The sequence below is a fragment of the Orussus abietinus genome, unplaced genomic scaffold (assembly GCF_000612105.2).
Source record: "Orussus abietinus isolate OABI.00-Male unplaced genomic scaffold, Oabi_2.0 scaffold410, whole genome shotgun sequence".
Classification (NCBI taxonomy): domain Eukaryota; kingdom Metazoa; phylum Arthropoda; class Insecta; order Hymenoptera; family Orussidae; genus Orussus; species Orussus abietinus.
The window spans coordinates 37,784-51,253 of NW_019394552.1; the positions used below are offsets into that span (position 1 = coordinate 37,784).

General features: G+C 38.6%; 1 protein-coding gene across 1 annotated transcript in view; it reads right to left on the reverse strand.

The window, feature by feature from the left end:
• The window catches only part of LOC111674011, a 46,650-nt gene extending 34,280 nt beyond the window's left edge, over nucleotides 1–12,370 (reverse strand). The window contains exon 1 of the mRNA XM_023432676.1: nucleotides 12,314–12,370. Coding sequence (XP_023288444.1) covers nucleotides 12,314–12,361 — 48 coding nt within the window. The 5' untranslated portion in view covers nucleotides 12,362–12,370. The remainder of the gene's footprint in view (nucleotides 1–12,313) is intronic.
• Nucleotides 12,371–13,470: the final 1,100 nt, after the last annotated feature.

Genomic DNA, 13,470 nt, shown 5'->3' on the forward strand with positions numbered 1-13,470 from the left:
TGGCTCGATTCGATCTTTCTCGCAAGTGAATTAAACGAACGGCAGTGGGATAAAAACACAATGGAAAGAATAAGGAAGAGAGAGAAGAGAAGAGGGTCCTTCGGGATGCTGTCCCGTGGGACACGTAAACCAAATCACCCCATAATGCAGGAAAACAATTTTTACATGGACACATCGAGCTCAGAATTTCCAAAAAAGGGTCTCGGAGAAGACTTCAATTCTGTATTTCGAGTTTCCACGGTATGGCTCGATTCGATCTTTCTCGCAAGTGGATTAAACGAACGGCGGTGGGATAAAAATACAATGGGAGAGAACAAGGGAGAGGTGTCTCTTCAAGGGGAGAGGGTTCCTCGGGATGCATCCCTCGGGATACGTAGACTTACTCGTCCCGTAAGTGGTTGCAAGTAGCTCGTGCCAGCACGCACGTGCGCGATCGCGCCTTTAAAGCAGTCGTGACTAGCGGACAGGTTTCACGAGTAATTTAAAGTCGGTCTAAAGTAGTCGGGACAAGTGTCGAGAGGAGAAATTGCATCCGGACGAACCGACGATAGGTCGCTGGCATCCGAGATCCACCGGGGGATCCGAGGCTCTTCTCTTCTTCGTCTGCGGCGGCGAAGACCAAGGTCGCGAAGCTTTTCGTCCTCGCGAAAGTCATTGACTTTGCCGAAGTCGAATATCCGATTGATCGCGTATATCATGGAAGACAGGTCGAATTACAAGAATTGAAACGCAAATATTGACAATGTAAGGAAAGAATTATGTGTATTCACTTTTCATTTTTATCTTTGTCTTTCTTGGCGAAAATCAAGCTCGCCAAGCTTTTCGTCTTCGAAAAAGTCATTTATGTTGCCGAAGCCGAATATCTGAATGGACTTATATCATGGTAGACAGGGCGAAATTTATGTGCTTAAAGACTTATGTTTTTTCTTTTTATTTTTTATTCGTCTTTCTTGGCGAAAATCAAGGTCGCGAAGCTTTTCGCCCTCGAAAAAGTCATTTACGTTGCCGAATTCGAATATCCGAATGGACGCTTATATCATGGTAGACAGGGCAAATTACAAAAAATGAAACGAGGATATTGAAAACGTGAGAAAAGATTTATGTGTCTTCTCTTTTTATTTTTTATTCGTCTTTCTTGGCGAAGACCAAGGTCGCGAAGCTTTTCGTCCCCGAGAAAGTCATTGACTTTGCCGAAGTCGAATATCCGACTGATCGCGTATATCATGGAAGACAGGGCGAATTACAAAAAATGAAACGAGGATATTGATAAAGGGAGAAAAGATTTATGTGTATTCTCTTTTTATTTTTTCTTCGTCTTTCTTGGCGAAAATCAAGGTCGCGAAGCTTTTCGTCCTCGAAAGTCATTTAAGTTGCAGAAGTAGAATATCTGAATGGACGCTTATATCGTGGTAGACAGGGCGAGTTACAACAAATGAAACGTAGATATTGATAATGTAAGGAAAGATTTGTGTTTTTTATTTTTATTTTTTCTTCGTCTTTCTTGGCGAAAATCAAGGTCGCGAAGCTTTTCGCCCTCGAAATAGTCCTTTACGTTGCCGAAGTCGAATATCTGAATGGACACTTATATCATGGTAGACATGGCGAGTTACAACAAATGAAACGAAGATATTGACAATGTAAGGAAACATTTATGTCCTTCATCTTTTTATTTTTTCTTCGTCTCTCCTGTCGAAAATCAAAGTAGCGAAGCTCTTCGTTTTCGAAAAAGTCAATAATATTCGTTGATGTCGAATAAACTCATTTTTGCGACGAGAATATCTGAATGTATATGTATGTTGTTGGATAGTAGGGTATACAGGGCGAGTCATAAAAAGTGGAACGCGAACATTGACAACGTGAAAAAGTATTTATATGCTTTCTCTTTTTATTTGTCCCTTTTTTTTCTTGGCGAAGAGCAACGGTCGTAAAGTTTTCATCATCGAAAAATGCATTGCTATTAGTTGAAGTCAAGTAAAGTTTTTTTTTTACGATGAATATATGCGAGTATACAGGGTGCGACAAAAATCGCGAAACAAGTTCGAGCGTCCGTTATAATTTTATGTTTTTAATATTATTATCACTGTTTTAATAAATGTTAACCGGACGTCGATGTTGATTCGTTAATTTGTGAAGTAGTTGCGACCCGTTAAAATATTTATACAACTGCGAGATTTTTCGCCGCACTCTGTATATGTATGTTATATATTAGGGTTTACAGGGTGAGTCACGCAAGTGAAACGATAACTGTAAAGATTTAAAAGAGGTTTTATGCACTTTCTCTTCTTCTCTTTATTGGCGAAGATCAAGGTAATAAAGCTTCTCGTCGCCCTCAAAATATCCAGGTCACAAAATTGCTTGTCCAAATTAAATAAACTCTTTTTAAGATTAAAGTATAAATATGCCCGCCGGGGAAAACAGGTATGTATAATATGTAGTTATCAAGGTATATAGGGTGAGTCAAGTGGAAAGGATGCAAGTGGAACAAGGACATTGAAGGTTTAAAAAAGGGTTTTATTAGCAGCTTCTCCCCATCGGTTAATAGATTTCCATTAATTATCGCACAACTGCACTTAACAAGTGCATCGTTGTACCCGCTGGAAAAGTCAGACTCGAATAAAACATTAAACCTCTTCCCGTTTCATCTCGTTTTACTTTTAATAAAAACGACTCATTTCAACGGCACGAGTCACCCTGTATATATATATATACACACGCTCCATATAAAATATATTAATAATCATTGTATATGCGAAATAATTCAATGCACTAAACTGTTGCCTTAGCAAAGGCTTCTCATTAATTAAGTAATTTTCATAGACACATTGCAGGGATAATCATTTCGGTGCCCAATCTATTAATGAAACTAGAAATGCACTTTATGTTTCATCGTTGCACTTGTTGGAAAAAATATATTAATAATTATTGTATATACGAAATAATTTAATGCACTAAACTGCTGCTTTAGCCAGGCTTCTCATTAATTAAGTAATTTTCATAGACACATTGCAGGGATAATCATGCCCAATCTATTAATGAAACTACAAATGCACTTTACGTTTCATCGTTGCATTTGTTGGAAAAAATTGAATCTCACGAAATCATTTTCGATTTAAAAGTTCAATCTCTCCCTGTATCATCTCGTTCTACTTTCGGTCGAAATGACTTTTCTCGGTATGAGTCACTCTGTATACATATATGCATCTCTGCTCACAAACATACAAATAATTACCGCATATATGAAACAATTTAGCCCACTTAGCATCGCTCCCTCGTTATTTAAATCATTGTCATAAACACGTGGATAGGATATACCCGTTAATTGCTCTCACGCTCAGCCTGTTAATGAAGCTGCAATTATAGTTTAATGATGCATCCTTGCACCTGTTGAACAAAATCAAATATCCCGAAATTATTCTCGATTAAAAGGCTCAACGTCTCCTTGAATCATTTCGGTCTACATTTGGCCGAAATGATTCATTTCGTTATGAATCACCTTATACATATATATGCGCTCCCTACTTACAAATATATTAATAAATACTATATATACCAAACAATTAGATTGATTAATCTGTCTCAGTAGCCCTTTTTCTCATTTACTATATAATACTTATTGACATGTTGCTGGGATATTTGTTAATTGCTCTGACTTTGAACCTGATAATGAAACTGCAATTGCACTTGACAGATCATTGCACCTGTTGGAAAAATGACATCTCAGGAATTAATCGTCCCAATTAAAACATTTAACTTCTCTATATATCATCTCGTTCTACATTCGATCGAAACGGCTCATCTCGTTATGAATGATCCTAGACATATGTACTAACACCTACTTACAAATATATAAATAAATACCATATATACCAAACAATTAGATTAATTAATCTGCCTCAGCAGCGCTTTTTCTCATTTACTACATAATTCTTATTGACATGTTGCTGGGATACTCGTTAATTGCTCCGACTTTCAACCTGGTAATGAAACTACAATTGCACTTGACAGATCATTGCACCTGTTGGAAAAATGACGTCTCAAGAATTAATCCTCCCAATTGAAACATTTAACTTCTCTTTGTATCATCTCGTTCTACTTTCGGCCTCGGCATGAGTCACCCTGTATATATGTACGCACTCTCTATTTATAAATATATAAATAAGTACCGCATATATGTAATCATTGGATTGATTAAACGGACGCTTTCCCATTATCCGGCGAAAGGAACAATGAGCTCGCATTCGCGGCCACGCGATAACTCATCGGAGAAAGCTCGATCGAGGGGAACGTAGGTTGGCAGGATCATAAAACCGATCGGAGGATACTCGTGTAGGAAATTAGTAGGAGCATCGCCAAGGAACGTCGGGATTGGAAGGACATCCTCGATCGATTTCCGCTTACGACGAAACGTGCCGAGACGAAACGGACTTCATACGAAACGAGTTTATTTATTTATCCTTCAGGGCGTTTTGCTGCTAAAAATTACATTTGCCCAATTTAATTTCGTATATACTATTGTAGATCTCTTTGGCAGATTTTAGATACACTGTTAGAAATATGTAAAAAAATAATACATTTTTAGTATACAAGCTTTAGTATACAAAATTTACTCTTGTAGATCTCTTTGGCAGATTTTTGATACACTGTTAGAAATATTTAAAAAATGAATGCACTTTTAGTATACAAAATTTACTATTGTAGATCTCTTTGGCAGATTTTAGATACACTGTTAGAAATATTAAAAACATTAATGCACTTTTAGTATACAAGGTTTAGTATACAAAATTTACTATTGTAGATCTCTTTGACAGATTTTAGATACACTGTTAGAAATATTAAAAAAATGAATGCACTTTTAGTATACAAGGTTTGGTATACAAATTTTACTATTGTAGATCTCTGACAGATTTTAGATACACTGTTAGAAATATTAAAAAAATTAGTGCAATTTTAGTATACAAGGTTTAGTATACAAAATTTANTTTATTAGAAATATTCTAAACAAACTTGTAATTTGATGAGGTTATGTTATAATTTCGTGAATTTACGAGGAAAATTAACATTGTTATGTTCTAAATTACAACGCATTTTATAAATTCGTTGCAAATATTATTTAAAATTAGTATACCGTGTCTGAATAATACTTCCAAGAAAAATGTTATAGACTATAATGTTTCTTTTTAATAGTTTATCTTAATGGTAGATGCTGCGAGGAATCGATCATAAATGACAACTCGTTTTTTCCTGCGCTGAATGTCAATTGCACAATTTTAGGTTAGTCTTTTTTGTAAGAAATCGTTATTACATATTGTGCAAGTATCAAGATGGCTAACATTAATGACATTGTGTTCATTTTCGGGTTAAAACTGAATTTTGCTTCCTATGAAATTAAGAACGTCTAACTAAATGTTAAATTGTATGAAAATAATTTGAATCACGCGCCTTTTTTCGCTGAAAATAAAGGAGGATCATTCAAGAACTAATCGGTGTTACGCACGAAGTTGAAAATTTCGTACGAAAAAAGCATTACGCATGAAATTAACGCTAATGCATGTCCTTGTTAATACAGGAAGTCAGCAAGGACTTTATAAGGACGTTCCAGTTTCTACTTTTCTTTACAAAGTAGTGCAAGGATCCACTTGAAAATAATGCGATCCAGGACTGTTACCCGATAGAGAAAAAGTTGTACCCTGTCATGTTTCGCATTATATATTATTAATTATTAATTTATTTTGCGCCCCTCATCTACCACCTTCAATATTTCATCTTAAATCCTCAGACCAAAGGATTCTGGATTTCTAATTCGTGATAACTCATACACCTTAATTTACAATCACGCTTTAGGAAACTTGTGGTAATCGAAGCATAGTTAATAATAAAACTGCATAAATGAGAAATAAAAATGAAAGTGAATAAGAAGGAAAGAAATAAGAAGAGAAGGGCGAAGAAAGACGTACGACCGCGTAATCGGCAGTTAAGTGATAACACGGAGAAAAACGTTATCGGCACAAAATGCGTTACGACGAAAGAAATGTTAGGAATAAGTGATTTCTCTTATCATCTCCCTTAAGAAAAAATTAAAAAAAAATATATAAAAAAATCCAAAACTAGTTATTACAGTGGATAAGCAAGCGCTGGAGTGCAATTCCGATGTTAATGGCCGCAATTAGTTTCATGTGGGTAATTCGAAGTTCCATGATATTACCAGCTACGCAGCGACATTTTGGTTTTGCATTGATAAGGGATGGAACGCGTTGCGCCGTCTCTGATAAGCCGATAGCTGGGCCATTTGGTTGCTGATTAGGAGAGTCGCGGATCGACCAGGCTTGCGATGGCATTAGCATGATTGCAAAGAGGGGTAATAGAATGTTAACCCTTTACACTCCAACGTTCGCTTTGCAGGAACGATTATACTGGTTACAGAAGGACTCGAAGGGCAAAGAATAAATGTGCGAATAAATTTGCACTTTATCTTTCGCGTTTCTTTATTAATCCAATCGCGTTACGACACTGTTAAGGAACTGTAATTAATGATTACATGACGACTTGAAGTTTTACTCGGATAACTCGTATTAAATTTGCAGTAATTATACTTGCGGATGTATTTAATGTATACTACATAATTTCACAAATTCATTTAAAAAAATGTCCGACAAAGTGACATACGAATAGAAGCTTCCCTAGTAGCACAAAATATTTCTCCTATATATTCGATATATTTAACGAATATCGTACATTTTGTAAATATTTACCAGATATTTGAAATATTTGCAAAACGTTTACTCTAAAATATTATCTCTATATAATCTCTATTTATTAGAATGTTTCTTTTCTCACAAGGAAGGTATCCCAGGTCGATCTCTTCGATTTGATTTCTTTTATAATATGTTGTAGTGAACTAAAAACTAAGCGACACGTATTTTTTAAAATCTACCATTAAACACTTTAAGGGAGTGAAACCACCATCCAAAGTAAGGCATGTCAAGGGGCGATTTGGCAGTTTCACCCACAAGAACATAATATTTTTTAACCAATCCCCCTGAAAAAGCATTCTCATAACCAGAAATGAAAAATATAATTTTCTCAATTAAGAAAAAAAAATTACGAGGTGAGCCACCCCTTCACAGGCCTTACTTTCGATTATGGTTTCTCCCCCTTAAAGTGTTTAATGGCAGATAAAAAGAAATACGTGTCGCTTAGTTTTTAGTCTACTATAACATATTATAAAAGAAATGAAATCGGAGAGATCGACTTGGGATACCTTCCTTGTCAGTGTAACTTGGCACGCAGTTTCCGAAATTCTATCAGTGAGACGGTATATCAGGATTCTTTTATACCGACTTCGAAATTAATCATCTGGGCGTTTTCCGTGTCGACTTGAATCGCATAAAATTTGCAAATATCGTTCCCAGTGTGGGAAAAAGTTTTGTCATACGTCGGTGCGTCTCTTGAATAATTGCCGGCGCGAAAAATCCGGTCGGTGCCGCGGTCGCGGGGGAACCGCGGCGGAAAAACGCGGCCGGCCAGCGGAGAAAGTCGGCCGGAGGCGAAAAAAGGCGCGCGTTTAGCCGCAGCTCCTGCCGGGGGTTCAGTCAAGCTCGTAGTAAGACGAGCCGGACAATGCCCGCCGCCCTCCGATTGGTCGGTCTAGGGGAATCGCTCCAGGAGAAAGTGCCGACAACCGGCAACACCGGATACGGCTCAAAGGGCCGCCGAGTCGGAACGAGAGGGAAACCTGCCTCCGGTCTAGGGAGCACACTTCCCTAAAGCAGCGTCACATGTAGGTATATAAAGCTGGAATTGCCACTTTAGCACAATTCAATAAAATTTCTTGCAAAATTTCTTGCTAATTCATTGCTATTTTATTGCACATGAAAACAATTTTTTGCTCCTATACCTTTTCCGAAAAATGATGGCGATGTCAGCTTTATATAAAGCTAGCACTGCCGCAATAAAAAACAATTATTAAATAAATGTTCATCGATGAATTATGTATCAGAATTTATTGCTAATTAATTGCTCGCAGAAAAACCAAATTTCAATTTTTTTGCTCACCCCTAATTCCAGCTTTATATACATGTCACATGTATATAAATCTGGAATTGCCACTTTAGCCCAATTCAATAAAATTTCTTGCAAAATTTATTGCTAATTCATTGCTATTTTATTGCATAAGAAAAAAATTGTTTGCTCCTGTACCTTTTCCGAAAAATGATGGCGATGTCAGCTATATATAAAGCTAGCACTGCCGCAATAAAAAACAACAGCGAAAAGGAAAAATAGCGATAGAGGAGCCGTTACGCCGTTAGAAGAAATACTTGCTAAATTACCAATTTGTTGCAACTGCCAAAAAAAATAGTCATCACCACTCAAACGAATAAGGGACATACAATTTGTTGTTGCTAGAAAAGAATATGGTAACCATGAATTGTGTTGCTCCGGAGAAACAATTGGTATTTCGTTGTCAATATAACAAAAAAATGATTCTGGACAAGACTTTTGTTGGCCCATTTTCAGGTGTTCGCATTTGTAGCAGCAAGTGAAATTTCTTCCGAAAATGAATTCTTTTTTACAGATATGCCAAGAGAAAATACTTCTAAAAGGTATTTCTAAAAAGTACGAAATAATAATTTTCGTATGTCCTGTATATTTTTACAAAGAAAGCGTATGGTCGAAGATTCCGGATAGCCCTTAGCGAAGCCCTGGAGCGTGTTATCGGCACCTTAGTTCTTTGGCTACTAACAATAAGAGCGGCTAAGGCGCCCAACGTTTGGTCCAATATTGCCTGCCCGGTCAGACGAATTTCGCCCAAATGTCGAAATGGCTCCGTGTTCAAGGGGTTAAGGTGAAGTGAAACACGTCGAGGAACTTGATCGACGTCGATAAAGAAGATCTTTCTAAATACCTACGCTGCCGACGTTCGTTTTTATATTAACAGCTGTGTCGAATTATATTGGATATTGTACCAAATGGCATACTCCACCTGTCGTTTTCGTACAATAAATATCAAGAAATCGAAATAAAACTCCAGAAATCCTCTAAATTCATGCTTTTTGAGGCCCTAATTGACTGCAGAGGGACCCCCTGCGCCATCTGTGATTTCCAGATCAATTAAACTTTCACCCCGAGACCTCGTATTCCCATCGTTTTAGCATAGAAGCGCATACAACACTTTTTTTGCCTTTATCCCGTTCAAATGCAAGTTTATCGATTACCAGAGTGTTCTAAATTGTCGTAAAATTGTTTTGACCCTTTAGTTTCTCATATCAGAGCCGTCGATAATTGTATATTGATCGAAATATGACAGCTCGACGCCATTTTGGTTCTGGTCTGGTATGAGTTAAAAAATTTGTTCCAAAAATCCAAATTTTGAATGTGTCAGGACAATTCTTAGATGATCAGGAGCGACGTGTCAAAGTTTCGGACAGTTTGGTCCAATACCCTTAAAAAAAAGTGTTGTATTCGAATCGACTGATTTGAAGGGGGTTTCACTTCACCTTAAATAACAGCCAAGGCAGGCATCTTTGGCCAAGGTGTTGCTGAAGACGAAGACGGAACTCGAGGGACTCGACCTACTCGGCCATCTCGACATCTCGTCCGACATGTCGACGTAGATGAAGAGCTGTTATCCCGTCCAGACGACATAACGGAGCGGCCGCCATACCTCGACTTCGGCGTAACTCGGTTAAGAAAACTCGAGCGACGCCTTCGCCTGGACGACTGGAAGAACTTCTGGACCGCTGATGCGTCCAATTGACGGACGGAGAAAGAAAAAATCAAGTTCAATGAAACGGCGTGGATACATCGTGGTCGGTGTGAGCGCCTATCGCGCAGAGCGATGAACACAAATTAGATAATCGTGGGGTCGAGACTGGAGAAAGATTCCTCTCTCGAAGGGTCGACTCCAGACGACTCTGGGTGGTATTTAAGATGGGAATTTCTCTTTCCGAGGAATTACGGTGAAATTCATGAGAAGTATTCCACGATACGCGTTCGTCCTGCGATAGTAGTCTGGAAGAGGAATTCTTTCTTTTCGTGGATATCGTTGGTGGGAATGGAATATCTTCCTCGGGGACTTCTTCGGAGATGACTGTTTAAGTTTATCGGGGAAACCCTTTTTGGTGATGATTCTGAGGATTCACCAAAAGTGGTAGATATTCGGAGGGCAAACTCTGACATTAGTGCTCTAACAATAGTCTGGAAAAGGAATTCTTCCTTTTCATGGATTTCTAGGTGGAGATGGAATATCTTCCTTAGGGACTTCTTCGGAGATGACTGTTTAAGTTCATCGGGGAAACCTTTTTTGATGATGATTCTGAGGATTCACCAAAAGTGGTAGATATTCGGAGAGCAAACTCTGACATTAGTGCTCTAACACTAGTCTGAAGAGGAATTCTCTCTTTTTATGGATATCGTTGGTGGGGATGGAATATCTTCCTCAGGGACTTCTTCGGAGATGACTGTTTAAGTTCATCGGGGAAACCTTTATTGATGATGATTCTGAGGATTCACCAAAAGTGGTAGATATTCGGAGGGCAAACTCTGACACTAGGGCTCTAACAATAGTCTGAAGAGGAATTCTTCCTTTTCATGGATTTCTAGGTGGAGATGGAATAACTTCCTCAGGGACTTCTTCGGAGATGACTATTTAAGTTCATCGGGGTATCAGAAAAAGTGGTCGAGTAATGAAGGAAATTGTGAAAAAAGGCAGGGAGCAAGTCTTATAGAGCGGGTCAAAAAATGAACCCGAGCGAAGCCGGGTACAAAAAGCTAGTTCTAGATAAAGAGGCCATATCCTGCTTATGGACCCTGTCAAGGTAATTTATTCCGAAGTCACCGGGCGAATCTTATTCTCCTTATTATTCATATAATCCGCCGGATGTATCCTAGGGATCTCGCAATCCCACATTCGCGCTCTAAATCATTCTTTGCCGACACCATTTCTTTTCGGACACCCTAGACGGAGACGTCGCGTATCTTCACGGACATCTTGAAAGTGATCTCTGTTCAAGTTCACCGAATAAATTTGTTCTCATAATCGTTTGTAAAAAAGCTAACAAAAGTATCCTGCAATCTCATATTCCCGCTTTGCATTCTTCATTTTTCTTTTCAGGCTCAGGTGGAGAAGCCGCTTTCCTCAGGGTCTTCGCCAAGGTAATCTCTTCTCGAATCGGTCTCCTCTTCCGATTGTTCGCTAAATTTTCCCCGGAATCTTGTATTTATTCTCCGAATCTCGCTCTTTATCGACATCTTAATTTTTAGGTATCTTAGAAGAAGACGTCGCGCCTCAAGGTTCTCTTTAAGGTGATCTCTTATCGGGTTTTATCGAGTAAATGTCTTTTAATCATTAGCGTCTTTTAATCATTCGTGAAAAATTCACCAAAAATATCCCGCAATCCCACATTCGCCCTCCGAATCTCGCTCTTCCTCAACGCTTTTCTTTTCAGGTAATCTAGACAAAGGAGTCGCGCCTCTTCGGGGTGCTCTTTAACCCTTTGAACACGGAGCCATTTCGACATATGGGCTAAATTCGTCTGACCGTGCAAGCAATATTGGACCAAACGTCGGGTGCCTTTAGGCGCTCTTAGTAGCCAAAGGGTTAAGGTGGTCTCTTTCCAAGTTTTATCGAGTAAACGTCTTTTAATCATTCATGAAAAATTTGCCAAAAATATCCCGCAATTCCACATTCGAACTCTGAATCTCGCTCTTCTTCAACACCTTTCTTTTCAGGTAATCTAGACAAAGGAGTCGCGCCTCTCCGGGGTGCTCTTTTCCCCTTTGCACACGGAGCCATTTCGACATATGGGCTAAATTCGTCTGACCGTGCAAGCAATATTGGACCAAACGTCGGGCGCCTTTACGCGCTCTTAGTAGCCAAAAGTAAAAAGCCAAAAGTAAAAAGGGTTAAGGTGACCTCTTTCCCGGTTTTATCGAATAAACGACTTTTAATCATTCGTGAAAAATTTGCCAAAAATATCCCGCAATTCCACATTCGAACTCTGAATCTCGCTCTTCTTCAACACCTTTCTTTTCCTGTAATCTAGACAAAGGAGTCGCGCCTCTTCGGGGTCCTCTTTAAGGTGATCTCTTCCCGAGCGGATCGGGCGAAAGTCCCGGCAGCAGACGCGTGCATCATAAATTCGAGCGGTTCCGCCTTCCCGGTCTTTCTCCGGGCGGACCAGACCGGGGAATCCGAGCCGACCTCGAGAAGGTGGCGGACCTTTTACACGGAACCTCCGATCGTATCTCGGCCCTGACACGGCCGCGAGAAAGGAAAAAAGAGAAAAGGAGTCGCTCTTGACTTTTGGCTACTCACCCCGTACTGAGAGATGACCCCCTGGGGCACGCCTCGTTCCTCAGCCATGGCTCCTCCACCTGCGACCAGAACAGATATCGATCAGGAAGCTGCGAGAAAAGCACTCCATCTTGGTAGCGGAATCGATAATGGAGATCTCCTCGCAAAAAGAGTCGAGAATGCCGCGGAACAGGGTTGATAAAACTCGTGATGTCTTTGAAAGAAAATAAATAAATAAAAACGCTCAATTCAAATCACGATGCTAAATTACGATTTTTGAAACATCCTCATTCATTCAATAAACGTTTCAAAGATTAGGTTAGATCGATATTACTCAAAAATTGTGATTATTTGTTTCCTCAATTCGAGGATTTTTGCAGCCAAGATTCGATGATTTACATTTTATGTGCGTTGTAGCATTGTCTGTAGAAATGTTGCAAAAATGTTTCCCTTATACGGGATTGTACCCCGTTACAAAAGAATATAGAGATTTTATGAAACTTTTTTTGGAAGTTTTTCATTCAGACATGGTATGCTAATTTTGTAACATTTCTAAACAACATTTATAGTATATGTTATAAATTTCAGAAATTTGGAATATGACGTTACGGTAACCTGGGACTGTATCTGGCAGTTGAAAAAAAAATTACATTTTTTTAAGTGCACGTTCCAGAAACAAAAGGGAGGTTCTCTTCCTGAAAAAAAAATTCCCTGGTCCTAAAAAAACAGGAGGAATTCCAACTTTATTTAAACCCAGGCAAATTTTTATGTTAAAGTTGTAATTATTGCAACAACAAAAAAGTATTTCACGTGTGGCTTATCTATATTGGTGGTTCTGACATGTATTGTGGTACATTGAAAAATAGGAGATAAATATATCTTTTTACTAATCATTAATCTGCGCGTTTAAGGGGTGAAAACGATCTCCCAAATTGCTCCCCAAGAACTTATTCGACTTAATTTTGTAAGAAAGAAAATTAAATATGTGCAAATATATCCTTTCATTGGCAAAATATCGAAGAAAAAGGTTTATTTACCCCTACAAGAAATAAGGATGCAAACCCCATTTGAATATGATATATCGTAGGAATTGCTGCGTGAACCTGAACAAAAGTTCCAGGTTGAAAAATATTGTTCCGTTTACAAGCAAATGTGAAAAAAAAAATTGTTTTCGGGGA